This window comes from Apaloderma vittatum, unplaced genomic scaffold (genome assembly GCF_000703405.1).
Source record: "Apaloderma vittatum isolate BGI_N311 unplaced genomic scaffold, ASM70340v1 scaffold15334, whole genome shotgun sequence".
Taxonomy (NCBI): Eukaryota; Metazoa; Chordata; class Aves; order Trogoniformes; family Trogonidae; genus Apaloderma; species Apaloderma vittatum.
In genome coordinates this window covers 12,930-38,918 of record NW_009711053.1, presented here as the reverse complement: position 1 = coordinate 38,918, position 25,989 = coordinate 12,930, and the positions used below count along the sequence as shown (strand labels likewise).

Sequence of the window (25,989 nt, the reverse complement as noted above, 5' to 3'; positions counted from 1 at the left end):
CCCTGCCTGTTGGAATTGCAGTTCATTTAGGGTTTGCAGAAAGGTCTTGTACGACAGCAGTCTCGCAAAAGGCCCCAGGTTTATTCCTGATTGTAAATTGTTAAGGTGAGCAGCAGCAGCAGATAGTTCTGTGTCTCACACAGAACTGAAGGAACTGCCAGAGCCTAACAAACCCCGATCTTCCTGACAAGACAACGAGATTTAGAGACTCCTTGCATTCTGCCCGTCGCTTCACAAGCGCACAGGCACAGTTCTGCTGGTGACAACACACTGTCAGCCCGCACGGCTCTCTCAGCACCACGGGCCTTTCTGCTTCCAAGTGTGAGACAGAAGCTTCACTCTCCTTCTACCTCGAAGGGCGAAGATGATCCTTCCTCCAGCCATTAACCCTGCTCAGCATTTGGAAGAAAAGGAAGGGATTACTTCTGCTTCTGCACTCATACTGTGAGGCACTTTTTGGGACTTTTCAGACGGTGATGTTGAAATGAGGAGTCAAGTGGACAATCACACCCTACAGCCAGTTGTAGGCACTCGAAGCAAATGTTTTACAGCACTGGGCTAAGATAGTCGTGGTAACGCAAATGTGTTGTAATCTCTGCCAATGTATCTAAGCAAGTAACTAAACTCATTAAATAGTTTCTTTTGGAACACTGGACATGCTTTATTTCATTTTTTTTCACAATTTATTTAAACATCTCACATATACAAAATACATTTTCTTTTTTTTGAGAAATGATGATTTGGTTTTGTTTTTTTCTTTATCCATTGTAGAAGATGGAAATGAGATTTGAAAGCAGGAGCACCTGATTTTGGAAGAAGAGGACAAAGACGAGGACAAACGATCCACATGCTTAAGCTGTGGGTGAGACAGGACGCTCTTAAGTTTCGAGACAGAGTTCAAAGAAACAGAGAAGTGATATTTTAAATGCTAGTAGCACCATCAAAGTTCAAGTACTGGAAAGATGCTCTGTAGTACGGCAGTTGGCACCACGGTATTCCGAGTGGAACTGAAAGTACCTCAGGTCATATGGAGAAGTACCTACAAAAGATGCGGATCACACTTGATTTAGTGTGTGAGGTAGTTTAAACCCTTGGAAGTCGTGGTTTTAAACTTCCTCCGTGGAAGATATTCAAAGGCCACAAGTGGTGCAAACTTTCATGATTTTTTTATTTCGGTTTTTTTTTCTTTACAAAGGTTGACATTTCCCAAAGCAAGGTGTTAAATCTTGAAAGACTTCCAAGTCCTTTTGGGGATGTATTAAATTTCATTGCACAATGCTCCAATCAATTCTTCTCCTTCTCTTTCGCCCAGAGTTTAAGCAAGTAGATGAACAGAAGAAATGGAAGGAGTCAGCTTTCATTACAAAAAGAAATGACAAGAGAATAATTTGGGAGAGGCTTTAAGTTAATTTTAGTTCATTCATTTGAAACAGACTGGGCCAATGTCCAAACCGAATTCTTGATCAGCGCCACCAATATCCAAAGGTGCAATGTCAAGGATGGGCAAGCGAGACGGCTTGTTTGTTCTGTATTCAATGATCGTTTTGCCCCATTTATTGTTCTTGATCTGCAAGAGAAGATCCATTTCAGCTGTTACTGCCTTGTCCACAGTATTGAGAATTGTTTCACTAGGTCATTTCTGAAAGAATTTTGTATCCCTTTTGCCGTTGTTTGCAAATCAGATACCCATATCCACCCATTTAGATCTCTGATCCAGAGAAAATATTCACTTTAACCTCACGAAGTGACACGTGTGATGCTTTACATAAACCACCATATTATAAGGGGGCCGGTTAGCTCAGTGGGTTGAGCGCGGTGCTGACAACAATGACAACACCGAGGTCGCGGGTTCGATTCCCACTCGGTCCCCATGTGTAGCCTGGTCTAGTCGAGAGGTGGCGTCCCTGCCCGTGACAGGGAGGTTGGACTGGATGATCTCTAAGGTCCCTTCCAACCTAGGCCAGTCTAGGAGTCTATGATTATTTACACTCCATGATTATTTGTTCCTCCAAGAACATCGCCTGAGTTTTCCAGGTCCGGCCCCTCCTACAGCTTGTGCACTATTTTCTCACTAGTCTTCAGCTCACATAGAATTTGGATCTGATCCCACCCAAAAAAGCTTTTTCATTTTTGCCACAGTACAAAGTAAGATTTGTTTGCGTCCCAGTCCTTCCCACTTGTTGAAGCCCTAGCATAGCTGGGTTTGTAGGCTCTTTATCTCCACTGGGGAAAATTTTGCTGGTCTGACTGACAACCTAACTCCGAACCGAAGCACGGCTCAGTCCCTAATCACGGGCTGAAGCACGGGCAGTCATGGTGCCCGCAGCTTTCGCGTTACTTACGGAGCAGCCATCCTCGAGAACACTGAAAGTGAATCTGCTGTTGCCTTCAGCCCGCAGCTCGACGTCGTTCGATCCCTGCAGTATCACAGCCTTTTTCAGGTTGCCCGTTTCCGCGTCCATGTAGGCAATGCTGTTCTTGCAGTGGTAGGTGATGTTCTGGGAGGCGTGGTTGGCCAGCAGGCGCATGAAGGCGAGCTGGGTGGCCATGTCCTTTGAGGTCAGTCCTTCGTCGTTGTATTCAAACTGCAAAACCAGAGAGGAGCCCAGTCACTTGTCTTTTCATGGATGTTTGCAATGGAAGTGTGGGATGTTTACTCCAGTAACATTTTAAAAAAAAAGCCTATTGCAACTCCAGAGGTGAAGAGCATCAAATGGAACTAACAGGAGTTAGGCTGAAAACCAGACGTGAGTGGAGGTAGTTAAATTGCAGAATTCTGTTCCAAGACAAGGTGTTAATGGTTTGTGTGTATTCAAAGACAATATCAGACAAGTTCAACGAAATGTTTCCATAGATATGCAGAAGCAATGACTGTTTGAAGAAAACCCGGAATTTTTCTGAGCCTAATACAATAGTGTCTGTGGATATTACAAATGTTGACTTCATTCGTTTTTTACAGCACCTGCTTTTAGCTGCTGTAAGAAACGGGACCCTAGACTGTTCCGACCCAGCGTGATCAATCTCGTGTTCTTATATTAAAAATCTTGGACACTGTGATTTCATTATAAAATCAATTCAATTTCATTTAAGAATTATGTAATTAGAACTCCTTAGCTGTAGACCTATTTCTTGGTTTTACGTACACTGGCAGTTCTGAAAGTTGCAGTGGCGTGCACTCAGGACATGCAATGTAAATATCTTTCCAGGAACAGTGTCATATGTAAAAAATCTGGATTAAAAGAACACGGAAATATGTTTTTCTTGCCTTTTCAGACAGTTTCTGGACTGTCTTTATATTAATGTATAATGTTTCAGTCCAGGCTTCCCTTAACAATAGTCATGAGTCCTTTTGATCGTTTGCAGACACTAAGAAAACTTAGAACAATAACCGAGCAATCCTTTCAGCAAACTGTGATCCAAACCAGAACTGGAGCTCTGTTCTCTCGAGATAAAAGGTTGCTCTCTTTTTCATATATCTCCTCTAAGAGAGTTTAATTTAGGTGTTTCCTTGCTGAGGGTCAGTGCGTTGGGAATTCTTCAGACAGCACTGTAGGAAAACAACCACCCTCTCCTCCAGCACTCACCTGGCTGCCACCATTGATAGTTTCACCAAACCACACGTGCTTCCTGTCCTTGGGATTCTTGCTGATGTACCAGTTCTTAGCAGGAATATTGTCAGGGTTGGCGTGAATGCAGGTCTCACCAGTGGCAAAGTCACAGTATGCTCTGATGGCATCTGCAGAGCAGCCTTGGTTCGGATCAATCCAGTAGAAACCTGCCGTTGAGGGAAGAAACGCGAACAATCGTTCACTCAGCCCAACGTTTGCACTCAGTGTGTTTTCACTTGTTCAGTAGAGGGACTCACAGGAAGGTCATAAATATCACAACTAAGTGAAATATTAAGGTGGTAACTGGGATAAATACGTATTTTAAATTGCCAGTGTGTAAGAAACTGTATTTGAAAGCTAGGGTTAAATATTCGTATATTATTTTTAAAAAATATTGCAATAATCGTGCACTATAATAAAGAGCTTTGCAGAATGTCCTGGTGTCTATTTTCAGTGGAGGCAGAGAGAACTTCTTCACTGGTCATTTAGTATTTTCACTGGGTGGTCAAGGATACCATTCAGAAAAGAAAGCAAACGAGCTGGAGGTGCTCCCTGGGCCAGAGAGGGCAAATATCTGGCACTAACGTACCGCTGCTCCATTCTGGGTGGCTCAGTCTTAGGTCACGACATGTGCGAGCTGGGTTCTTTCTGGAGCCTTCTGGGGTCAGCAGGGTCTCGATCTGGTTGTTCAATGTTTTCAGAGTGGCGTCAACTTCATGATCCTTGGGTCTGAGAGAAGGCTGATCAGCCCGGTAGTATTCCGCATCGAAGCCCACTTCATATCCACCACCGTTGGGACCAGGGGGACCAGGGGGACCAGGAGGACCAGGAGGACCCTAAAGTTTTTTGAAAGCAAAAGACAAAGCATTCTATTAGACATATGTTTCTCTCAGCTGAATAAATGCTTCCACACAGGCACAGTCCTGCTTAACTCCCAGCACCCTTAGCTCTGCTCTGAGGCAGCACACGTGGACTTGCCCTCTGGTGACTACTGTGGCCTCAAGCGGTAGAAGATGCAGAGTGTAGGAGCGTCACATCTTTCAATGGCTGCAAACTGCAGCAGGGCAGGGTCACCCTGGGCAGGAGGAGAAATCTTCTCCCAGCAAGAGGGGTCAGACACTGGCACAGGCTGCCCAGGGAGGGGCTGAGTCCCCACCCCTGGAGGTGTTTGGAGGCCGTTGAGATGTGGGGCTGGGGGAGATGGGTTAGAGCTGAGCTCTGCAGAGCAGGGTTAGTGGTTGGGCTCGGTGATCCCAAGGGGCTTTTCCAACCTGAGTGATTCTGTGACTTGTGTATCTGCTGTCTCACCATACGGAATGAGCAAAGACATCGTGTTTAGGTCTATTAGGGAAATGTTTAGTGTCAAGTAACAACAGGCATTTGGAAATCTTTTTTTTCTTTAAATATAAATAAACTCATATCTTTTCCTAAATTGCCAGGCTTTTGAAGTGACTTTCTTGTAACTGCAACATAAATGTCTTAAATCAACCCAAACCCAAGTTATACTCACAGCAGGGCCTTGGTGACCATGAGTACCACGCACACCAGCAGGGCCAATGGGTCCAGGGAGACCATTGCGACCGTCTTTACCAGGAGGACCAGAAGGACCAGGTGGACCCTACAAGGAAACTCCAACAGTTTAATGACAGCAGAAAACACTAGAAATGGAGATTCATACAGATGGGATTGTACATGCGTGTTGCACAGAAAGAATGGGAGACTTTTTTGAATTTGCTCTTAAATTTACATACCCTTGGGCCAGCGGGGCCGTTGTTACCAGGAGGACCTTGATCACCGTGTTGGCCCTATTGGGAAAGATGCAGGCACAGTCATTAAAAAAAATGCAGTGGCACACATTTGTATTCCGAGGATTCGGGAGGGAACTGTAGCCAGCAAGTGTATTTGGGCTCAGAGAATGGAAATCTGGGATTAACGGCATTCGACAGCGGAGCTGGGCTATGCAATGCCTGCCTTGGGGAGGGAGGAGAGAGCGAGTGTGAAGAGGTATTTAAGGGGATCATCTATAAAAGTCTCTATATTGTTTCTTCAGATTTCAGAGAAGGCTTTAAAATAGTCAGGATCCCTAAAGGGGATACCAGAATTCAAAGGGAAGAAAATCTACAAATTTATCTGCCTGTCCGTGATACAAAGGCTTTACAACTTCTGGCCAAAATAAATAATTTTAAAACAAAAGCAGAGCTGTAATAGCCAAATGCAGCTGAGTTTCCGGGTAACTAGTGGTACTCAGTTTTAAGCCAACTATCAATGACAATATAAAAATTGCCATTTTATGTGAGGAGTATTGAGTGGCAAAGAGAATCTTACGGCCACTGACAGGTGACGCAGAGGGAGCAACTGGTATCAGCCTGCCGGATTGTGCACATGTAACTGCACCCTGGGGTGACCTTCCTTCTCTTTATGTTCAAAAGCCTGAAAATCATTTACTTACAGCAAGACCAGGAAGACCCTGCAATCCATTGTGTCCCTTCAAGCCAGGCAGACCTCTATGCCCCTTATCGCCAGGTTCACCTTTCTCACCACGTGGACCTTGTGGACCCTAGGAAGGAATACAGGTGTCCCAAAAATCAAAGGGACTGGAAGGCTTCGGGTACACAGAACCATCAAAACACGAATCAAGCATGAGCATTCTACACACCCAGGAAAAGTGTCGGTCCCAAAAGCTTTAGGATCACTTCCATAACAGAGAATGCTGATCAAGATTCTAGGTCTGTAAATATTTCCAGCTCTTTAAGCACTACTTTTTTGACCCATATCTTGAGCACAGTCATGAGACCTTATTAATAAAGCCATGTTTTCTCTTCTTGCATTAATGTAGTAATTTATTTAGAAATCAGACTTACAGCAAGACCTCTTGGACCAAAAGCACCAGCAGGACCGACAGCACCGGCAGGACCCTGCAACAGGAGCAGAAAATGCACATCACTGCTGGGTATTATACCTAACGAAAGCTCCATGCTCAACACTTCTCTGCAGAAAGCCAAGTAATTATCCACACACTGTGGAGGTTTGGTGCATATTATACGTATTTTAGTCCTGCATCAATCAAAAAAATTAAGGTCTCATCAACTTACAGGTTCACCACGGTTTCCAGCCTTTCCAGAAGGACCAACTTGGCCATGAGGACCAGGAGCACCCAGAGCACCGCTGGGACCAGGGCTACCAGGAGCACCACGTTCACCCTGGGAACAAAGGAAGGCAGAAGGAAAGGCACTGTGTTACTACCAACTTACACCCAATGAAATATTTCTTCCATAATTATGAAATAAAAGAAAAGAACAAGTTACCTTGAAACCAGGAGCACCATCACGGCCTGGAGGACCATCGTTTCCAGGATTGCCCTGTTACAATACCATAAAAAAATATTAAACTCCATCACCCTTCATCTCACAGGGAACTCTGTGTCAGTCTAATTGCTCCCAATAAGAGTAAAGAAGACAGTGAGATGGGACAGCATAAATCTTGAAGGTAAAAGACTCTTCCTGACAAATACAACTCTCAAATCCCTTAGATCTATTTATATTCTCAGAAAAATAGGATGGTCTTCAAATACTGTAGGTTTTACAGGTTCAGTCTGGAAGCAAATTACTGGGTTTTGCTCTATTCCTCTGAATGAAAAGGTCAGGACAACAGTGGTCTTCGTCTAGCTGGCACTCTTGTAAAAGTGAGACCTAATTTTTGGATGAAAAATGCTAGTGGTTGGAAAAGGACCTAAACAGTAGTCACAGCTAACTTACTGTGCTGGGGTACTTGGCAAGGCGAAATGGTCTCCTTTGTGAACGCTCATTTCACTGCAACTGTTTCACTGTGCACACTAGCAAACCCTTCCCTTCAGAAAATTCCCACCTAACAGAAAGTTCACTTCCTTTGAATTTCTATTCTCTGACCTCTCTGAAATCCTGTAAGCCTCAGGACTTGCAGGAGTCCTCTATTAATGACGCTTCAGGTTATCAAAGAAGCTTCCCTGGCAAGGCTGACAGAAAATTTCATCCTAACGGGGGAAAGACACCGTGTAAATATCTGACCTAAACTGTTCTGAAAGTGTAAGTCATGGACAGCCCCCTCAGGGATACCCTCTTTCAAGGTGAACTCCTGACTCGGGCAGTTAAATCGGATGGGGAAGTTCCTTTGTTGCTCCACAGAGAGCTGAGAGCAGGTCCCTGACCTCCAAGTACATTAGAGGGAGCAAAGAGGTCCACTCCTACATGCCCCCTTCATCACAGGACTTGGGTCCTCCCCTGTGTCCCACCCTCTATTGAGTTTGTTCTGTCACGTTTTTGGCCTACAGACAGACTTTACGTTTTGTGGTGAGGGAATGCACAGGGGAAAACATGACGTAGCTGAGCCACGATGTTGTGGTGCATCTGCTTTGCTACGGACTCCAAAACCGTGCGGAGGGTTGCACAAGCCCAAGAACTGAATTCCAACATTTTGTGTCACGTGCTTCGTCTGCCTTCTGAGGGAGCCTTAGGTTAAAAAACCACTTTTTGTGATAAAGTAAAAGTGATTGCCATTCTTACACTTCCCTGAAAGACAGGTAGATTGCATCTAACATGATGTTTAAGAAAATTTGTGGATGCCAAGATCTCCTGACGTGTTCTTCTCTATAGCCAAAACTTTATCACCTGGGATGTACTGTTCTTCCCAGCCTCAACAATGAAGTAATCCTTCCCCGACTCCATCTTTATTGGCAATTACGTAAAAAGTCAAGAAATTCTACCAATCGTTTCAGGATATCTTTCAGACACAAGTTGTGCCTTGAGAACCTGTCGCCCAGCTGGGGATGGAGAGGGGTATCCGTGTCTCTTAGAACCCTGCTAGAATTTTCCCTGAAGGCACTGGAAGGTGAAAGTTTGCTTGCAGAACAGCCTCCACGTGTATTCATGTTTTCTGTGCATTTGTCTTTGGCTCAGAACAAAAGAAAGGAAATAAGACATAGCTTACATCACGACCAGCTTCACCAGGAGCACCATTTGGACCAGGAGAACCCACAGGACCGGAGGGACCACGGGCACCAGGAGGACCAGACACACCCAGGGGACCAGGTTCACCCTAATACAGGAACAGTGGTAACAAAATGTGACATTATAATATAACCCAAGCCGGTCTTACAGAACTTTAGGCCTATATAGAAGAAAAAACATTTTTCCGCAATTGATTCTGGAGGTAAAAAAGAGTCAGGACACAAAAAACATATTGAAATATACCAAGTATTATCTCCATTCTGCATTTTCTACCTTCTCTACCAGAAACCTCTGATGCCATTGAAAAATACACTCACCTGCAGACACAAGGCTTGTTTGTCTGCAGCAAGCAACAACTGCTTCCACTGCTCTGAGCCTGTGAGGACCATGTCCTCTGTTTGCAGCAGCAATGCAGACAGCAGAATAATCATCTCATTTTCGCCGGCTTCCCACAAGAGGAGACCTCAACATTTTATTTCACCCGTGTCTGTTTAAAGCAGTTAACTAGGCATATACTCACTGTTGCGCCAGCAATGCCTGGAAGACCACGTTCTCCCCGAGAGCCAGGCAGACCGAGGATACCAGGAGCACCAAGAATACCCTGAGGACCTGGGCTACCAGGAGGACCCTATGACATGAAAAGAATATAATTTAAATTAATAGAGAAAAGTAAGGTTTTATGTCCCTCTACATTTCTCATTTGCTTTGCTCTCCCTGCGTGCCAGCTGCTTTTCCAGCATCTCAGTGTGTGCCAGTGCTCGTTCCTGCACGGGAGAAGTTGCAACTAAGCCGTAAAACTTTAAACTCCAAAGCTAAAGGTCTGTAAGAACGTAATGCCCGTTATACCCCCCTCACAACTGTTTTCCTGTGAAAATGCTGTTTCTGAACAACATAATCTACATGTTTATTCCCTTCAGGCGAGGCATGAGAATTGGAGTATTCAGTAAAAGCAGATGATTATGTGAAGGCGTCCCTTAGCGAAGAGGCTGATCATCTGCGACTGGTCACAGAACAGACTTAGAAGATCTCTGGTTGGCGTCTGACATCTCCACACAACCCTTAGGGCTCTCTACCGGCCATTGGAAAGGTAAAGTTTGTTAAGTGATGTTTCAATTTCCTTGAAATCTGAGCATACATGGTGCTAAACTTGACAAAAGTCATCAACCTGACAGATTATCCTAACTTATTATCCTAACTTAGGGTCAGCCCTACTACTTCAATTGTTTTTCATAATTGAAATTAAATTTGAACATAAGAATTAAAAAAATGCATTGTATTATATTGGACATTAAGGGGCAAGTTTTCACTTGTCACCTGCAAAATTTTAATGTACATGTCTGACAATGACACTGAAGATTTCATTCTTAGCTGCAGCTTCTGCAGATCACAGAAGAAAATCCTGTAATTTTTTATTCAGAAATGACAGAGTGGTAATCCACACAAGTGTATACTTCCATAATCCAGAAATGTGTCTGCCCTTTAAAAAGCCAATAATTCTGGATGTGCAAGCTTAAAGCCATTCAAAATCAGTTTGCTTATTTATTTGCATAATTCTAAGCCAATCCGAGGCCAGACAACTTTAACCCTGTGATCCCCACAAATTAGTTTCTGATGCAGAAATAAACTGAGATTTTTCTAAACAGATATTCACATATTCCTCCTTTTCCATCACTGATGCTCAATATCAGAGCGGGAGACTCTGCTCCCCTTTCTCCGCCTAAGTGAGCGATTTCTCCAGTAGCCAGCCTTGCTGCTTTCACTTGGGCTATGTGTACAGAAAGCTGTAACTCACCACAAGAAAAAAAAGAGAAAAAAGCTGGCCCAGAGATCAGGTTCACTTTTTATGGCATGTTTGTCAAACATGTCCTTAAACACTTTTCTGAGTCTCAGTGGAGCTTCTACCTAAAAGCTTTGCTGAATTGGTGGATAAAAGAAAGCCCTCCACAAATAGGAAAAGTATCTTAGAAGCCACGAGATTGACATGAAGAGAAAGGTTTTGAACGAGATGTGATACTCAGCAACTTACAGCAGCACCAGCCTCTCCAGATGGACCCTTCTCACCAGCAAAACCAGGTGGGCCAGCAATACCTTGCTCACCAGTTCGGCCAACGGGACCAACATCGCCACGCAGACCTCTAGGACCATCTTTGCCAGCTGGGCCAGGAGGACCAGGGGGACCAGTGATGCCCTAGGATGGAGAATGAATACGATATCATTATGAGAGAAACCCCATAACTGGGGAGAACAGAGACAAATTTCGTTTTATGTCCACGTACAGAAATTGTGCTTTGCAATACACAGGTTATCAGCTGTTCTGAAGCAGCAGCTTCTGTCACTTTTGTTAGAGATTTATTTATTTTACTCAGCACAGGTGAAAGTGGCAAAATTTGATGGGAATGTACTGATGTTGCTCTGGAGACATTACTTGCAATTATGTAATCCATGAGAAAACAAATTCCTCCAATTCCACGGGATTATTTGATCTGGATACTGGGATTTACAATATATTTAAATGTAGGGTATCTAAGGCCTTTTGGCACTTCCACAAAGGTGGAAACACCTTGGAAAAGAAACACTCCACATTTCAGTTTGAAATGGGGATTTTTTTGGCTCAAAAATAAAGAAGCAGGGGATTCACACTCTTAAATACAATGAGAGGTTGCCCTGCTTGAGATGGGAACTGGGACTGCAGATACTTCAAAAAGTGCAGACAAGAGATAACCTTAACATTCTTTTCCAGATAGGACATCACCTTCTTATTCCACTCCAAATCCATGGCTATGCAGTTACTCATGGTGAACAAAAGCAAAATAAACAGATTTTTACAAATGATTAGACACCTCAAGATGCAGATGGATGGTAAAAAAACCCCCACAGACTTAAGTGCGTAACTTCCACTCTGGGAGCTTAAACAGTTAAGAGACTTTTTCTTATCTCATCCAGTCCTGTAAGGATCTGAGGAGATTCCAGCACAGCTAGTATTTGGGTCAGTGCCAACGCCACTTCTTACTTATCTCCCATTAGAACTTCTTCATCAGTTACTTACAGCAGGGCCAGGAGGACCAACTCTTCCAGCAGCACCGGGGAAACCAGTCATGCCCTAAAAATAGAAGTGGAAAAGGAGGATTTAGTTTAAAGGAAATTATGACTTCATGAAAAGCAAAACTCTTGGTGCCAAAAACCTGAAGACTTACAGGAGGACCAGCATCACCACGAGGGCCAGCAGGACCAGCAGCACCAGCAGGACCCTATGAAGGACGGATTCAAAAAGACAAATGAATCAAGCAAAGCCTGATAATGTTCCCTATTTAGAACAAAGGTTCAGTCTCACTCTTTGAAATTTTGTACTTTAATGTGAGGAGGACTGGGCCCAAACCCACAATTCCTGTCCTTATACCAGGGGAGTAAATTCTCACAGACATTTTAAATCAGTATCGTAAGGACCAAGAAGAGTTGCATAATCATTTATGATTCAATTGAGTTTCCCTTGCAGATATTATGTGCATCCAGGCAAATCTGGAAGTCAAAATGCAAAAAACATAGTAAGGCAAGGAAGAGGACGTCCTCTGCACTGTATGGCTAATGCAGCCACCGGGTGCAAGGCCTGGTACCACTCCATTAGAATCATACAGTAAGAACCCCAAGCCATGTTTCCTGGAACCCTTTGGAATATTTGAAATAACGGGGCCTGACTTTCTGCAGCATTTCAGTCAGTTCCTCAGTAACGGGCTGTGTGCAGTGAAGGAGCCCACGCCTTTGGGCTGTGAAGGCATTAGCACACAAAAAGCCTGTGTGCAAGTGAGCCTAGTTTGAAGTTTTCTCTCTTTTTTTGAATTACCTTTTCAAAACTCAAGGCCTTCAGGCCAGCCTGTTGCTTGCATAACACACTTAAGAACTACGCATTTTCCAAAGACACAGTTCACTTACTGGTGGTCCAGAAGCACCAATTGGGCCAATAGCGCCTGTTGGTCCACTTTCACCCTTGGGTCCTTTAGGCCCACGCTCGCCTTTAGCACCAGGCTGACCAGCTGCACCCTACGGGCAGAAAAACATGCGGAACGAGGAGTTGGAAAAGAAGGCAAAGGGAAGGAAGCAATGGGGTGGCATCAACAAGAAGGAAGCGCCAACAATACTCACAGGAGGTCCAGCAAATCCACTGGGACCTACGGGACCAGGCTCACCACGTTCACCCTAAAGAAAGGACAAGAGGGGACTGGTCAGAATGGGCTTTAAAAGGGCATTTTTCTGATCGTCGTGTCTTTGACACGGGAATAGCTGTAGGAATTGCTACTTACAGGGATGCCACGGGCACCAGCCGGACCAGCAGGGCCAGCAGGACCTCCTTCACCCTAAAACAGATGGCAGAAAACATTCTGACACTGTGGGAGAAGACCTCACTGTAGTCAGAACAGGGCTGATCCTGTGGTACAGACACATACAGAAACTCTCCGTGTCTCCAACGGAGAGGGTGTTACTGGAAACGCTTCTCTTTTGACTCACCCTCTATTAATAATTTCTAACAATACTCAGACAGGATAAAGAATCATTCTGAGCCAATGTGTGGTTGTTCATCACCATATGAAAACCTCTTCTCACACTGTGAGGAGGATTGTGGAGATTAACTGCAGCTAGGAAGAATTCAGACAAAGCCTAAATCAGAATATTCTCCCCATATAACCCACCGAGGTGCAACCCTTTCCTGCTTTTTCAGGAAAAAGCTTGGTGTCCTATAGCAAACTTCACTAAATCCACACTTCTAATAACCCTTGCCTCCCAAATCAGAAAAACTTGCAGAACTAGTGCACACTAGAAAGATGGAATTTATTTTTGTGGAATTCCTTATCCTAAATATTCATGCATGGGTAAACTGTATAAACAAACCAGACACTTTTCCATTCAGAGCAGACTTACCCGATCACCAGCACCACCAGCAGGTCCAGGAGCACCAATAGCACCAGGGAGACCCTAGAGGTCAAGAGACATGACATCATTTCACACAATATATAAGTAGGCTGACTTTAGAATTAGCTGTCTGGGCTGAGCCCACAAAGTTAGAGAGGATAATGTCACAGTGAACAGCTGCCTGTGAAACACAAGGTTCTCTGCTGATATCATTTCTCTGCCTACATGCATGAGAAATGATCACTTTGCTCTCTCTCCCTGCAAATTCAAACATCCCCGGGCAACAAAATCATACGGATTTGTATTAAAAGTGAGCAGATGCAAGTGGATATGCAATACCGTGGAAAACAGAAGTCCTAAACATCATTTTAGTCACTTCAGTTCTGAGGTGGAGCAAGGTAAACTCAAATAGAACCAAAAGATACTTACACGAGCACCATCTCTTCCCGTCGCACCAGTATCGCCTCTCAGACCTGGGGGACCCTAGAACACAGAGAGGGGTAAAAAGGCGTTATATTGGTAATGAGCACAGTGGTTTGTGTGAAAGAAGGCTTGGAACTATTTGCTGAGTCTCCACACATCACTTGTGTGTCATATGAGATGCTTATCATGCTCGTTTTTTTGGGGCATGGACTTTGACTATTTTATTCTTATTGCTGAGCATGCACTAACTGGCAAGGTAAGAATCAGCAGAAAAAGGGAGACTGACGTGCTTTTCAGATTTATGAGCCTGTCTCTTTCCTGTGACACCTACTTAGTTTCCCCCAGGTGGCAAGAATTTTGAATGGAACTAAAGATACAAAACCAATTTGCTTTGTGTTTCAAATGACAAATGTAAATTCCCCCCTCAAAATCCCTTTTCTTTTGGCCAAGAAATAACCATACTTAAAAAAATCTTTTCATTATTCGTGTTACACTTTCTGTTTGAAGCAGGAAAAACAACAGTTAAAAACCAATGATGCTGTATGAGTGGTCACACAAAACACTCCCTGTTTCCTAGTTATATCTGGGCTAACTAACGTCAAGAAATCAGACCAGCAGTCTGATATATCTCTTTTACGCTAAAATGATTATGGATTTTTTTAGTCCAAATAAGTAAAGCAGAAAAATCTCAGTTTAGAATTTAAATAATGAACAGAGGACAGCATGCAATGAGACGTGCATAACAAGATAAAATCCAATTTTATCGATAATTTTATGGATAAAGCAGAGGTAGCAACAGCATTTGCACTCAAAGACAGCTTTAGTATTTCTTTGGTAGAGATAAGCTCGTTGTTAACCAATGAAGAATGAAGTGCCACTTAAACCTGAGCAAAGATCGAAACACGAGTTTAGAAAAGACTGTCAGTGTGTTACACCAACAAAAACTTTGCTTATTGACTAATAAGTAATAGTTTCACGTAAATAAAAGTCACACTGGGGTAACCTGCAAGCTTCTTTCAGCTAATCAAATAAAAGCACCTCCCAAAGCTGTGTGTGCAGTAGCACAGCAGGTTGTCCCCCTTACCTTTTCACCCTTGCCTCCGGGAACACCGGCAACACCTCTCTCTCCTGGGATTCCACCGGGGCCAGCAGGACCAGGACCACCAGCAGCACCCACGTTGCCAGGCTCACCCTAACAGCAACAGCACATCACGTGAGACCGCGTCAAATCCTTCACGCAGTTTGGAACAAAATTCTGTCCTTACTGCTCTGCCCATCATCCTGCTTGCTTGCCAACGGTGTGAGTAGCAGTATTTTGTGTTAAGCTATTGCGCTTATTTTGATTTTACAACGAGTAAAGATGCCAGACACAAACACTTTCTCTGATTCTGTGGGCTCCTGAGGTTTTAGGGTCTCCCATATTCCCAAACAAACTTCTGTAGAAAGACTACCCGTGCAGATCTTGAAAACTAAGACCCAAACTCAGTAGGAATCAAGCCAGTGTTATTTTGGTAGATGATTACACATTATCGTGCTAATGTTTTGGAGGAAATATTGCTTACCAGACACAAGAACTTTCTGTAAATAAGTGGGTATGAATAGAAGTCAGACTGAATTTTGCCCCAAATCTCAGACAACAGAAGAACACTACACCCAGCTGACAAGCTGTATTCAGGCTGGGTCCAAACTGGAGTTCCCCTCCCATCCTCTATAGTGCTAAACAAAAAAGCCTTTAACATTAGTGTGGACTAGTTGGGATGGAGCTTTACTACCCGAAGGAATGACCCAGAGGCTGTGGTTTATAGGTGACTACCTTGTACCAGTAATCACTTATGCTCTCAGGAGAGAAGGTTTTGGATTGACTTCATCAGGAACTCAACAGTAAGACAACGGCCGCTGGAAAAGACGTACCTTGTTACCATCGGGGCCTGGTGGGCCGGAGGGACCACGGCTTCCAATGGAACCAGCAGGACCAACAGCACCGCTTTCACCAGGAGGACCACGCTCACCCTGCAGCAGACAGTCTGATCTGAGCTCTTCCTTGAATTGTTCTGTAGCTTAGAGGTTTAAAAGTGCTGACCACGAGCAATGACAACGTGATGCATTCTTATCTGAATGAACCATCAAGAACTGCTTTGGAATTGTGCAGGTATTAACTAAACTGGTCAGAAGGATCGGCTCTACCTTCTGACACAAATCTAGCAAAGTGAAGCACTGAAGTCTTGCATCACAGTAACAGCTGAAAAACTACAAGTGCTTCTTGAACATGGATTTTGGCTACTGGGCTATTCTGGTAGCAGCATCTTGCATTGTCAGATGGAGCTTCTGATATCAATCTGAGGGCAGATAATAGATTCCAGTGAAATTAGAGCCATAGGAATTGGCAAACAATTATTTTTACAGTGGCAAATGCCTGGTGAATATTGGAGAATAAAGGTGACAGCTAAAGCCTACTGATGTGACCTGTACGTTAATAACAGGTATAAATAAATTCTGAAACAGAAGTCATCTGGTGCTGTGGAAGCAGCCAGAAACTGGGCTTAAATGCACAACAGATCTCTCAAAGACAAAAATACCACTTTTACTAAAGATATCTCAAACTATCCCCGAGTGCTCAAGCTGGACATCAGTGAATAATCTGATATGGCATAAACGCGATTTTTTGTTATGTCAGGGAGTTTGTATGAGAACTGCCATGTGAACCAACTCAAGGAGAGATGGCACACTGCTAAACAGCACCAATGACACAGAAGGCTAACTTATACTGTAATGATGCTCCCTAATTAATATATATTTTCATTATTTTTACATACATACAGAGGCAGTAAAGGAAGAAAGGTATTTATGAAATACGCAGACATCACAAAGGTGGAAGCTCCTGCCAAGAGGAAGGCAGGCTGGCATATTACACAGGGAGAAGTTAATAATTTGCTGGATGTCTGTCACAGCACGAGTGGGACAAAACGCAGCAATGCCAAGTGCCAGGCCATTTACTTACGCACCAGAAATGAGGATTTGTGCTGTACATGGGGATTTCCCCTGGGGAAAGCGATAGCCAGTAGCCAACAATATGAGGTGGACGTGAAAAAGGCCAATGCAATCTCAGGCAGTGAGCTACTTTGGAGAAGTGTTAATTTCGTTGTACACAGCATCAGCACGACCTTGTTTGGCGAACTGAAGGCAACACGCTCTGGCTGCGTACGAGATGCTTAAGGCAAGCTAGAGCAGAGACAGGGAACTGCTGCTACAACAATAAAGGGAACATGGTTTGGGTAGATCAGCAAAATGAAGGTTTAAAGAGTTCATGGCTACTAATACAGCCTCAGGGCACTACATACAAGGAGGAAAAGTGCTGCTTAAAGTGACTGGCATGACTGGTAAGAGTGAACGGGAATATTTGTCATGGAGACATTTAGTCTGGAAGGCAGAAGGAAAGAGGAAGCAACACAATTAGTTTAAATAGCAACCTCTTTAGAGATGGATTTGGAAAGCAAATAATTAATCGAGCATTTTATAAACTACTCATTGCTCCACATAAATGGGACCTTCCTGCTGTGCAGAAAGGCCTCCAGACAAAGCTCTTCACAGATGTTTATTCACAGTGCAGGAATAAAGAGAAGTGGGAGGTAAGATCTCCTAATGACTATTCCAGGCTCTGGATTCAGCTCCCCATTTGTTCCCAAAGACATCACGTGGGAGGCAGGAGCTGGCTAGCGAGGGCTGGCAGGACTGAAACGGTCAGGGTAAGAGGGTCAGCACACAGGCACCGGAGGTGAAAATTCGCATACACACGAGGCCACAGGGTAACGCTGTAGCATCAGTCTTCGGCCATCTACATTCTCATTGTGAGATTCATTAATACAAGATATCACTCCTTGAGTAATATTCATATCGCTTACCCAGAAGCTTACTAACACTGGCAATTACTGTGTTATATAATTGTATACCCTGACCCATGCAAAGAGCAGAGAAAACTCTCCCCCATTCCTGGGAGGCTGCTGCAGCACTCTGTGTGCTGTGACTGGGAAGAGCTTTTGTCTTGAGAAACTTGACAATGCATATAGCTACTATTATTACTGAACGCATTATTAAGACTAGATTTCAAATGAGTAACTCACTCTTGGGCCAGCAGGACCAGGGACACCAAATTCACCATGAAGACCCTAGAAGAGAGTAGACGTATTGGTAAAGCTTATTCCCAAAGCAAACATTACCCTAAATTGTGGTTTGTTTCTCATCAATAAATAGAAAAGCTTCTCAAAACTGCAGCGGCAAATTGACAATCTTCAGACTAAAACCAGTCTTTCAGAGACACAGAAATAAACCCTTTTCATGTAGCTGCTCATACCTCAAAGCACACATGAGATAATAATCTCCCTGAAGAAAGAGCTAGCTATTGAATTCCAAGCTCAATTTTCAGGTCCATGCAACGCAAACTGTTTTATAGGGACACAGAGAGATGTCACTAGAAGTGTTAAAGGTGGTTACAACACACAGGGTGCACAATTTGCAGACTGCATCACACACTGAACTGGGCAGAACCTAGAGCCTGAATTACCACTGAGCTACCTCAGCTGCACGCCATGATAAATTCACTGAAACCAGCAGAGGTGCAAAAGCATACCATGGTGAGCAATGCAGGTTAGACCGAACCCGGAAGATTTCAAAATAAATGCAAAGTAAAATATTTGTCACATACTGTCTTGCCTTTTGGGGCCGGGGACATATTTTGTTGCTGTTTAAGGTCCCAAAAGCAAAAGGTTCATACCAAAACTTTGAAAAAAGAAGTATTTTGCAGATTTCGACGGACCTGCTTCATTTGTGCTTAGCTTTATCAAAAGGGACTACGGAACTGCGCGTATAACACGGACGGCTTGGGTTTGGCAAACGGATCCAAGAGGCTCTTGTTTCACCACACGTGCAGTTGTAAACATAATGCTTATGCACTGCCTGCCCCGACTTGTGGAATGCTTTACACGCCACTCACCCTTTCGCCTGGTTTACCAGCTTCACCAGCTGGACCCGAGGGACCTGGCAGACCCTAAGGGTAAAGAAATGAAAACACAAATGAGTTTAAAGCAGAAGCACTTTATGCTTTGGAAATCATAGATAAGATTGAGCAGAGCACATAGTTGCTTACCTGGAAGCCAGGAGGGCCAGCGGGACCTTGTTCACCCTTTCCACCTTGGTTGCCCTGAATGGAAAGAAAAACAAGTGATTAACTTGGCAGGAGAAATAACAGGCAAAAAGATTTTAAAATGGGAAGTCCCATTAACAAAAAGTAAATCACAGATTGGTTCTGGAGGCTCTTACTTACAGTGACTCCAGGAGGCCCCTGAGCACCGTTGTTTCCCTCTGGACCAGGAGCACCCTAAATGTGTTCAAGGAGCAAATTGTTATCAAAGTTTCGATTTGTTATGAAGAGTCTCTCTCTAAAGTGACTCTGTGCCAGAAACGAAGGTCTCTAAGTGCATATTTTGAATTTAACCATTTAGTTGTAAGAGCTTCACTGTCAAGAGGTACTGAAGATGCTTACAATTTCAAGTTCTGGTGATTGTTTTAGTTATTGCAGCACATTCATCCTTAAGAAAACTTCTTTTGGAATTACAGATTGTAGGAACCTATAGGTCTCTTAAAGGAAAGAATAAGTTTCAGCTATCAATAAGAAGTTGGAAATTTACAGGATAAAGTAGAAACCATACACTGTCCTCATGGAAAGCATGGGGAGTGCTATTTTTCCCTCTTCACGGTGAGCTAATATCCTATGATTAATTGTCCAACTAATACCCAAGAAGGGTAGTTTCCATTTATCCCTTTAGTAACAGCCCCCACCAACATGAGGCTAGATGAATGCAGTCCCAAGTGTTTTCTGTTTCACCATTTACTCATGCTTGCACAAGATAATGCTATCCTAGTACAGAGGTTTTGAAAATCTACTTTTTTCTCTCTGGAGGTTGATAAAGAAAACATATCCACATACCCGTGGGCCAGCAAGACCAACATTGCCTTTTTCACCAGGTTTGCCAGGTTCACCCTGAATTCGAAAGAAAAACACACAAAAGTTAACCAAGACTTCATTTTAGGTTCAGTTTAAATCGCTAGACACGGATAGCCTCCTTGCCAGAAGCTTTATTGTAATATTTCTTTAACCCTAATTGAAACACCCACATGCTCCATCTGCCTTGTTGAACCACTTAGAAAGAACAGCTTGAAAATAAACGTCTTTGCAAAACTTCATTCCTTTATTTTCTGAGATCGTAACTCATGACACTCTGGAAGGTATCCTACGCAATACCCTAGATATACGTCTCTGTGGGTGTATATACAGCAACTCCACCAGTCTAGGAGATGATTATTGTTATCCGTGGCCCCTGTGTGACATGTCAAGAGCTCCACCGAACTCACTGGTAGCTTTTCTTCTAAATCAAGTGATTCTCTAAAAATACATACTCTGGAACTGAAACTTAGACTTGGTGGCCAACATTTACAGAAGTATATATACTTCAGTACATATACATATACTTTTTTACTGAAGATATATACACTTGCAATGAAGCAAAATGTATATATACACAGATCATAAAACAGACATGCATAAATTATAATAGAGACATGTCTTATTCTAATCACTTAAATGTCCAAATATTCCAAAAGTAATTAAAGTGGTTTTCATCTGTTTAATCATATTTTAGATAAGTGGAAAATAATTTAAAATAGAAGCCTTCAATATAAGTGGATACCATCCAATAAACAGTACAGGGAGAAGATGTGTCTGATTGTTAGAGTTGGGGACCTACAGATGAGTCTGGAAATACCTTTATAGTAAAAGAAATTTTCGGTACTCTACTTACAGTGGGACCTTTTGGTCCAGGGAATCCAATGTTGCCAGGCTCACCTCTATTACCAGCTGGACCGATTGGTCCAACCCTCCCATCTGCTCCAGGGAAACCCTAGAAAAAGAAATCACGCTGTTAAATGGCAGAGGTAATTTAATCAGAGTTCAGTCTTAGGAGAGATGTGTACTGACAGGAAGAAAATGTGATTTCACTTTTGAACACTGTTTATACACCACATGCTTATGCATTCCTCCATTTTTCTCCTTTTTGCAGAGCTCTGTATTTCCTCTTCCCCTTGCAGGACATAGGACTAGTCTAGGCATCCAGAGAAACAAATGGAAAGTTTCTCACTGATCTGAGTAACATGGTAGTAAAATCTTGCTGCTTTTACAGGGTGTTAGAGCTCAGTGCCTAGATCTTTGCTTTTAAAAATCTGTTTATGCAATGTTTAACTTGCAATGGGGAAACAGAATGAAAAGCAAGATACTTACAACAGGGCCTTCCTTCCCAGCTGGGCCTGGGCTTCCAGGTTGACCTGGGAGACCCTGAGAAAGGAAAGGTTTCATGTTGTTAGAAGGAAACCAACTCCCCCAACAGTCAACCAAAATTTTTTATCTTCATACGTGCACACACAGATGCCAAGTTATCTCTACACACTGTGGAAAAAGGTCTGTATGTCCTGTCAAGCTGACATCTAAAACACACTCAAGTTTAATCTGGTGGTGTGTGCTCCCACACTGGTGGAAAATCAGTATAGGTAAATAATAATAATTGAGATCAGTCACCTCAGATCATTTCAGCGTTTCTTTTAGTTAATTAAAGAGGACACACACGCTCCAGCTGTGATCTCAATGATCACATTCTGTAAATAATCACGTGGATTTCCCTCTCAGAAATTAACACAGTATCCTGTCCAGGGGGACACTGTTCCACGACAAGATAATCAAAGGCTACCACATACAAAATAAACTAATTTCAGTACACATTTTGATACTTCTTAATCATTTCCTCATTTCCTCATAGATGTTTTTCCTACAGAGTGATAGAAGTGTCCTAATTCACAGGCTTAATTTTTGCAGTTGAATTTCTGAATAATTTTGTTCCTAAATTGTAAGTAATTTTCTTTTTTTTTTTGCACAGTTCAAACTTACACCACAGAGTTCAAACTTACTCTTGGACCCATAAGACCAGGCTCACCGGGACGGCCAGCATCACCACTAGGACCCTTAGCACCAACAGGCCCACTAGCACCACGGTTACCAGCAGGTCCCTACCAAGACAAGTAAATACAATCAGGCAGAGGTAGCAAAAAGCATCACGCATCTGGGCAGAAGATGGTTTAGGAACGGTGACCAGACAGAAGTCTTACCATGACACCAGCTCTGCCATCAGCTCCAGGGAGACCACGAGATCCAGGCACACCCTGGAAGTGAATAAGAAAAAAACACAAAAAAAATTAAGAAAGGGAAATAATTCTATTCCGTAAGGTGTATAATGCTTGCTAGATTTCAGCCTTCCAAGCAGGTTCGCTGAATCTGTGGGAAGTGCAGCTCTAAGCACATACACCTCAGTGTCAATGTATGTTACAAAAGAAAACTCTCTCACTTCCTCTAGATTTCTTTAAGTTCTGATCTGCTTTTATGAGAGCATTTTCAGTGTTCACTCTAACCAAGCAGTGGCTCTAGCCAGCAGCGAGGATCCCAAACCTGGCCCGCACAGTTTCACCTTCACCTCTCTGCAGAGAGTTACTACTGGCTTCTCTATGACTGCACACCCTACCCGTGGCTGCGATACTGAATCTCTTGGAATTACTGCTATTTTTCATCTTATTTTCCTGTGGATTCTCTTCCTGCACAAAACCACACGCCCCCTGAAGTTCATGGCATGATTTCCTCACCCTTTGAAAAAGGTACTTACACACTCTTGAAGAAACTGAACTGAAAACTTTTGCCAATTATCTGTTTTAAGCAGTTAAATCCCATTACAAAGCTTTAAGAGTAATCAGAGATAATTCCCTAAATATTACATAATGGATGAGTCAAAGAAACCTCTAATTACTTCAGGGATAAGCCAGTAAACAGCAAAAACAGGTTTAGTCCCAACTAATCAAAAGGCTCAGAATTGCAAATGATCTCTGCTTAGCAATATTAATGTAAATTTAATTGCTCATAATTACTTAATTTGTCTTTGTGACTCTAGTTTTATTTCCTTTTTCTTTTTAATTCTGGAACATGAAAAGAAAACCTACTCTTAGACCAGCAGGGCCCGGGGGACCAGCAGAGCCAGGTTCACCAGTGCTGCCTCTCTTGCCTTCCTCACCACTAGGACCAGGAGGGCCAGCAGGTCCAGCAGCACCCTATTCAGGAAAAGAGAGAAAAAGAAGAAATCAGATGCTGTGTTGCAGATACTCTCAGGCTTTTCCATGGAAAAAAAACTTCACAAGTTGCCATACTTACAGGTTCACCCTTGTTACCACTTTCTCCCTTGGCACCAGCAGGGCCTGGCTCACCCTACAGTCCAAAACAAAAAGAGATCATAAAACTATGCACGATTCCAAAAATCTCTCTCCCACCTGACCAGCTTTTTCACGAATCAAAAAAACTCTTCACTCATCCAAATGCCAATACCTGCCTCTGTTGTGATAAACGGTCCATTTACTGCATTTTTGGGCTAACAGGCACAAATCCAAGCATGTTAAAGATGCTTAGAGATTACAGTAATTGAACTGTGACACGTTCAGAGAGGGTTCCTCTACTGAGGACACCCACTGGGGGCCTGACTGTGACATTGCTGCCATATTTCTCTCGATATTATTGACACTGACAGAGCTGAACAGTCCTTGCTCTCAAGGGGAGCGAACCTCTCCAGTCTTGGCATTGGAAGCAACCCGTGAGACACAGAAATTAACTACAATGTTTAATTATAGTGGAGCAAGAAGAAATGCCTGCATTAAATACAAAAATATAGCCAGAGGAAATTTTTTTTTACAACTGTGGACATTATATCCCATTTTCAAGCGATACATGCAATACGCAAGGTCACTTACAACAAGTCCTCTAGCACCACTAGGACCAGCAGGGCCAGGAGGACCAGGAATACCACGGGGACCGGGCAGACCAGGAGCACCAGCAACACCAGGAAGACCCTGTCCAACAAAGAGGAAAAAAACATGTTATAAGCCACTTATCCTTTCCGTTGCATTAGCTGAACTGGGGGGTGGGTTTTTTAGAGCAAACAAGTGTGACTATGGCTGTACTTACCGCTGCACCCTTAGCCCCTGGAAGACCATTAGCACCAGGGTTGCCCTGTTACGAAAGATAATAATTTACAGTTAATTCAGAGTCTCAGGTGCACCCATCTGACAACAGAGAGAGTCTGGCAAGTTACTCACTGGAGGGCCAACAGGACCGCTAGAACCGGGAAGCCCAATCTCTCCTCTTGGACCAGCAGGACCAGTAGGACCAACGTTACCGGCAGGTCCGATTTCACCCTGTTTGAGAGAAGGACACTCTGTCAGTGTACACAGTGTCAGGGCAACAGTGGAGCATTTCTATATTAGCTTGACATTAAGATGACAAACATATATATATATATCCATTTCCACTTCAGAGATAGAGTAATCAAGGAACTGAGAGCCTTTCTTGGATTTTAAAGGCACTGAAGCTGGGATGTCTAGCTAGGCTCTGCTGAAGCTGATGGCTAACATGGGAACAACAAATGTCCAGCATATCTGAGAAGCTACATTATCACCGAGGATTACACAGGAGGCTGGTCTAGAAAAATCAGAATTGCAACTCCTGTCTTATCTTTCTTCATCTTCCCTGCAGTTAATATTAAGAGGTCTAGCAAAAGATACTCTATTTTCTTCCAAAAGCAGATCAAGATAAGAGTTTTGTCTGTTGTGGCATGGGACACTCTTGCCCCAAATCCTCTGTCCTTCCTTGGACAAAGTAAAACTCAAAATAACGAGACTCTTACCCAGGTAAAAATGCTAAGATCTGAGGGGTAAATTGAATCAACTAAGATTCTTGGTCTGCAAGAGCAAAATGGTACTGCCCTAAATCTGAAGAGTTTAAACGTAATTTCTCCATTGTAATTTCAAGAACTTAGGTTGGACAGAGACAGATAATCAACTGCAGTTTCTTGGTTCTCCACTACTTCTGTGAAGTGACGTAAACTGCTAGTTTGTCTATTTATCATGATCCATTCCACCCTTTGAAGGTGTCTACAACTGTACCACATAGAAAGCAGTAAAAAAAAAAAAAGGTTGTGTGTTTTCCTAAACCTGCCTAGCATCGATCTTCAGCTGTGAAAAAACTGATGCATTCTGAATTAGCATTCATGTCCGATGTTCTCCAAATACTGTAGGGATTCATCCCCACCCTGATCTGTAACTGAGAAGAAAGCACTCCCACTTCAGAGAGGGTTTCTTTTTGTGCTGCCTAGCAATACCAGTTACTACATTTCATCTCGGCTGTCAAAGGTACTAGAGGAAACAGATGTTCATACCTTAGCACCAGGAGCACCAGGGAAGCCTGGAGGACCAGCAGCACCAATAGGACCCTAGGAAATGAAAGAAAAGCAGTTGTGTAAAGGTGTTCAGTGATGACAGAAACATCTTGCTTGTTGAAGTAAACAGATCAGAAAAGGCTCATTTAGTCTGACACTTCCGCACATTATCATCTTGGAATATCAGTTGCCTTCTGCAACTCCAGACTGACAGGTTTGGTTCACTACAAACAGTTAAGAGCGAGTCAATGCTGAAAAGCATTTGCAGTACAGCTAAAAACAAAGTGTGAATTAATCAGCGATTTGAAAAACCTTGCCTTGAGGCCAAACACCTGAGAAGGAGTAAACAGAGGATGGGCAGAGGCAGGCATCCGCAAGGCAAGACGTCTTGTCGTACAGCCACAGGTGAATGAAGGGGAGCACCTTGGTGGCTGTTTCCAACACGTTCCCAGTGCAGAGGTACCTGGGTACCCCCTCACACCAGCCATCCTCCTGGACTACTGGTCACACACGAGACCCCTGTGTTGATGACAGCATTTGTCCTTCTTCACACGTGGGAGAGGGCTGCTAAGATCTCCACACCGCTTCACAAGCCAGCGCTTGCTACAGCTTGCACTGAGGTCAGTAAGAATGTAGTAGAAATCACACCAGGCATGAAGAGCAGCCGAGGTCGGGAGCTGACTCTAACGTGCAAACGGGTTAGAAAGCTCGATTCCTACCCAGAGTGCA

General features: G+C 43.4%; 1 protein-coding gene across 1 annotated transcript in view; it reads right to left on the bottom strand.

Moving 5' to 3' along the window:
* Nucleotides 1-640: 640 nt before the first annotated feature.
* The window catches only part of COL1A2 (collagen, type I, alpha 2), a gene marked incomplete at its 5' end in the record, with an annotated part of 36,843 nt that continues 11,494 nt past the window's right edge, over nt 641-25,989 (bottom strand). Inside the window, 37 exons of the mRNA XM_009867524.1 lie at nt 641-1,567; nt 2,343-2,585; nt 3,585-3,775; nt 4,198-4,444; nt 5,119-5,226; nt 5,360-5,413; nt 6,058-6,165; nt 6,470-6,523; nt 6,701-6,808; nt 6,914-6,967; nt 8,571-8,678; nt 9,111-9,218; nt 10,617-10,778; nt 11,637-11,690; nt 11,785-11,838; nt 12,518-12,625; nt 12,728-12,781; nt 12,886-12,939; nt 13,502-13,555; nt 13,922-13,975; nt 15,000-15,107; nt 15,827-15,925; nt 18,034-18,078; nt 18,903-18,956; nt 19,056-19,109; nt 19,233-19,286; nt 19,896-19,949; nt 20,767-20,865; nt 21,243-21,296; nt 21,923-22,021; nt 22,121-22,174; nt 23,000-23,107; nt 23,208-23,261; nt 23,798-23,896; nt 24,012-24,056; nt 24,143-24,241; nt 25,261-25,314. Coding sequence (XP_009865826.1) covers nt 1,421-1,567; nt 2,343-2,585; nt 3,585-3,775; nt 4,198-4,444; nt 5,119-5,226; nt 5,360-5,413; nt 6,058-6,165; nt 6,470-6,523; nt 6,701-6,808; nt 6,914-6,967; nt 8,571-8,678; nt 9,111-9,218; nt 10,617-10,778; nt 11,637-11,690; nt 11,785-11,838; nt 12,518-12,625; nt 12,728-12,781; nt 12,886-12,939; nt 13,502-13,555; nt 13,922-13,975; nt 15,000-15,107; nt 15,827-15,925; nt 18,034-18,078; nt 18,903-18,956; nt 19,056-19,109; nt 19,233-19,286; nt 19,896-19,949; nt 20,767-20,865; nt 21,243-21,296; nt 21,923-22,021; nt 22,121-22,174; nt 23,000-23,107; nt 23,208-23,261; nt 23,798-23,896; nt 24,012-24,056; nt 24,143-24,241; nt 25,261-25,314 — 3,357 coding nt within the window. The remainder of the gene's footprint in view (nt 1,568-2,342; nt 2,586-3,584; nt 3,776-4,197; nt 4,445-5,118; nt 5,227-5,359; nt 5,414-6,057; nt 6,166-6,469; nt 6,524-6,700; nt 6,809-6,913; nt 6,968-8,570; nt 8,679-9,110; nt 9,219-10,616; nt 10,779-11,636; nt 11,691-11,784; nt 11,839-12,517; nt 12,626-12,727; nt 12,782-12,885; nt 12,940-13,501; nt 13,556-13,921; nt 13,976-14,999; nt 15,108-15,826; nt 15,926-18,033; nt 18,079-18,902; nt 18,957-19,055; nt 19,110-19,232; nt 19,287-19,895; nt 19,950-20,766; nt 20,866-21,242; nt 21,297-21,922; nt 22,022-22,120; nt 22,175-22,999; nt 23,108-23,207; nt 23,262-23,797; nt 23,897-24,011; nt 24,057-24,142; nt 24,242-25,260; nt 25,315-25,989) is intronic.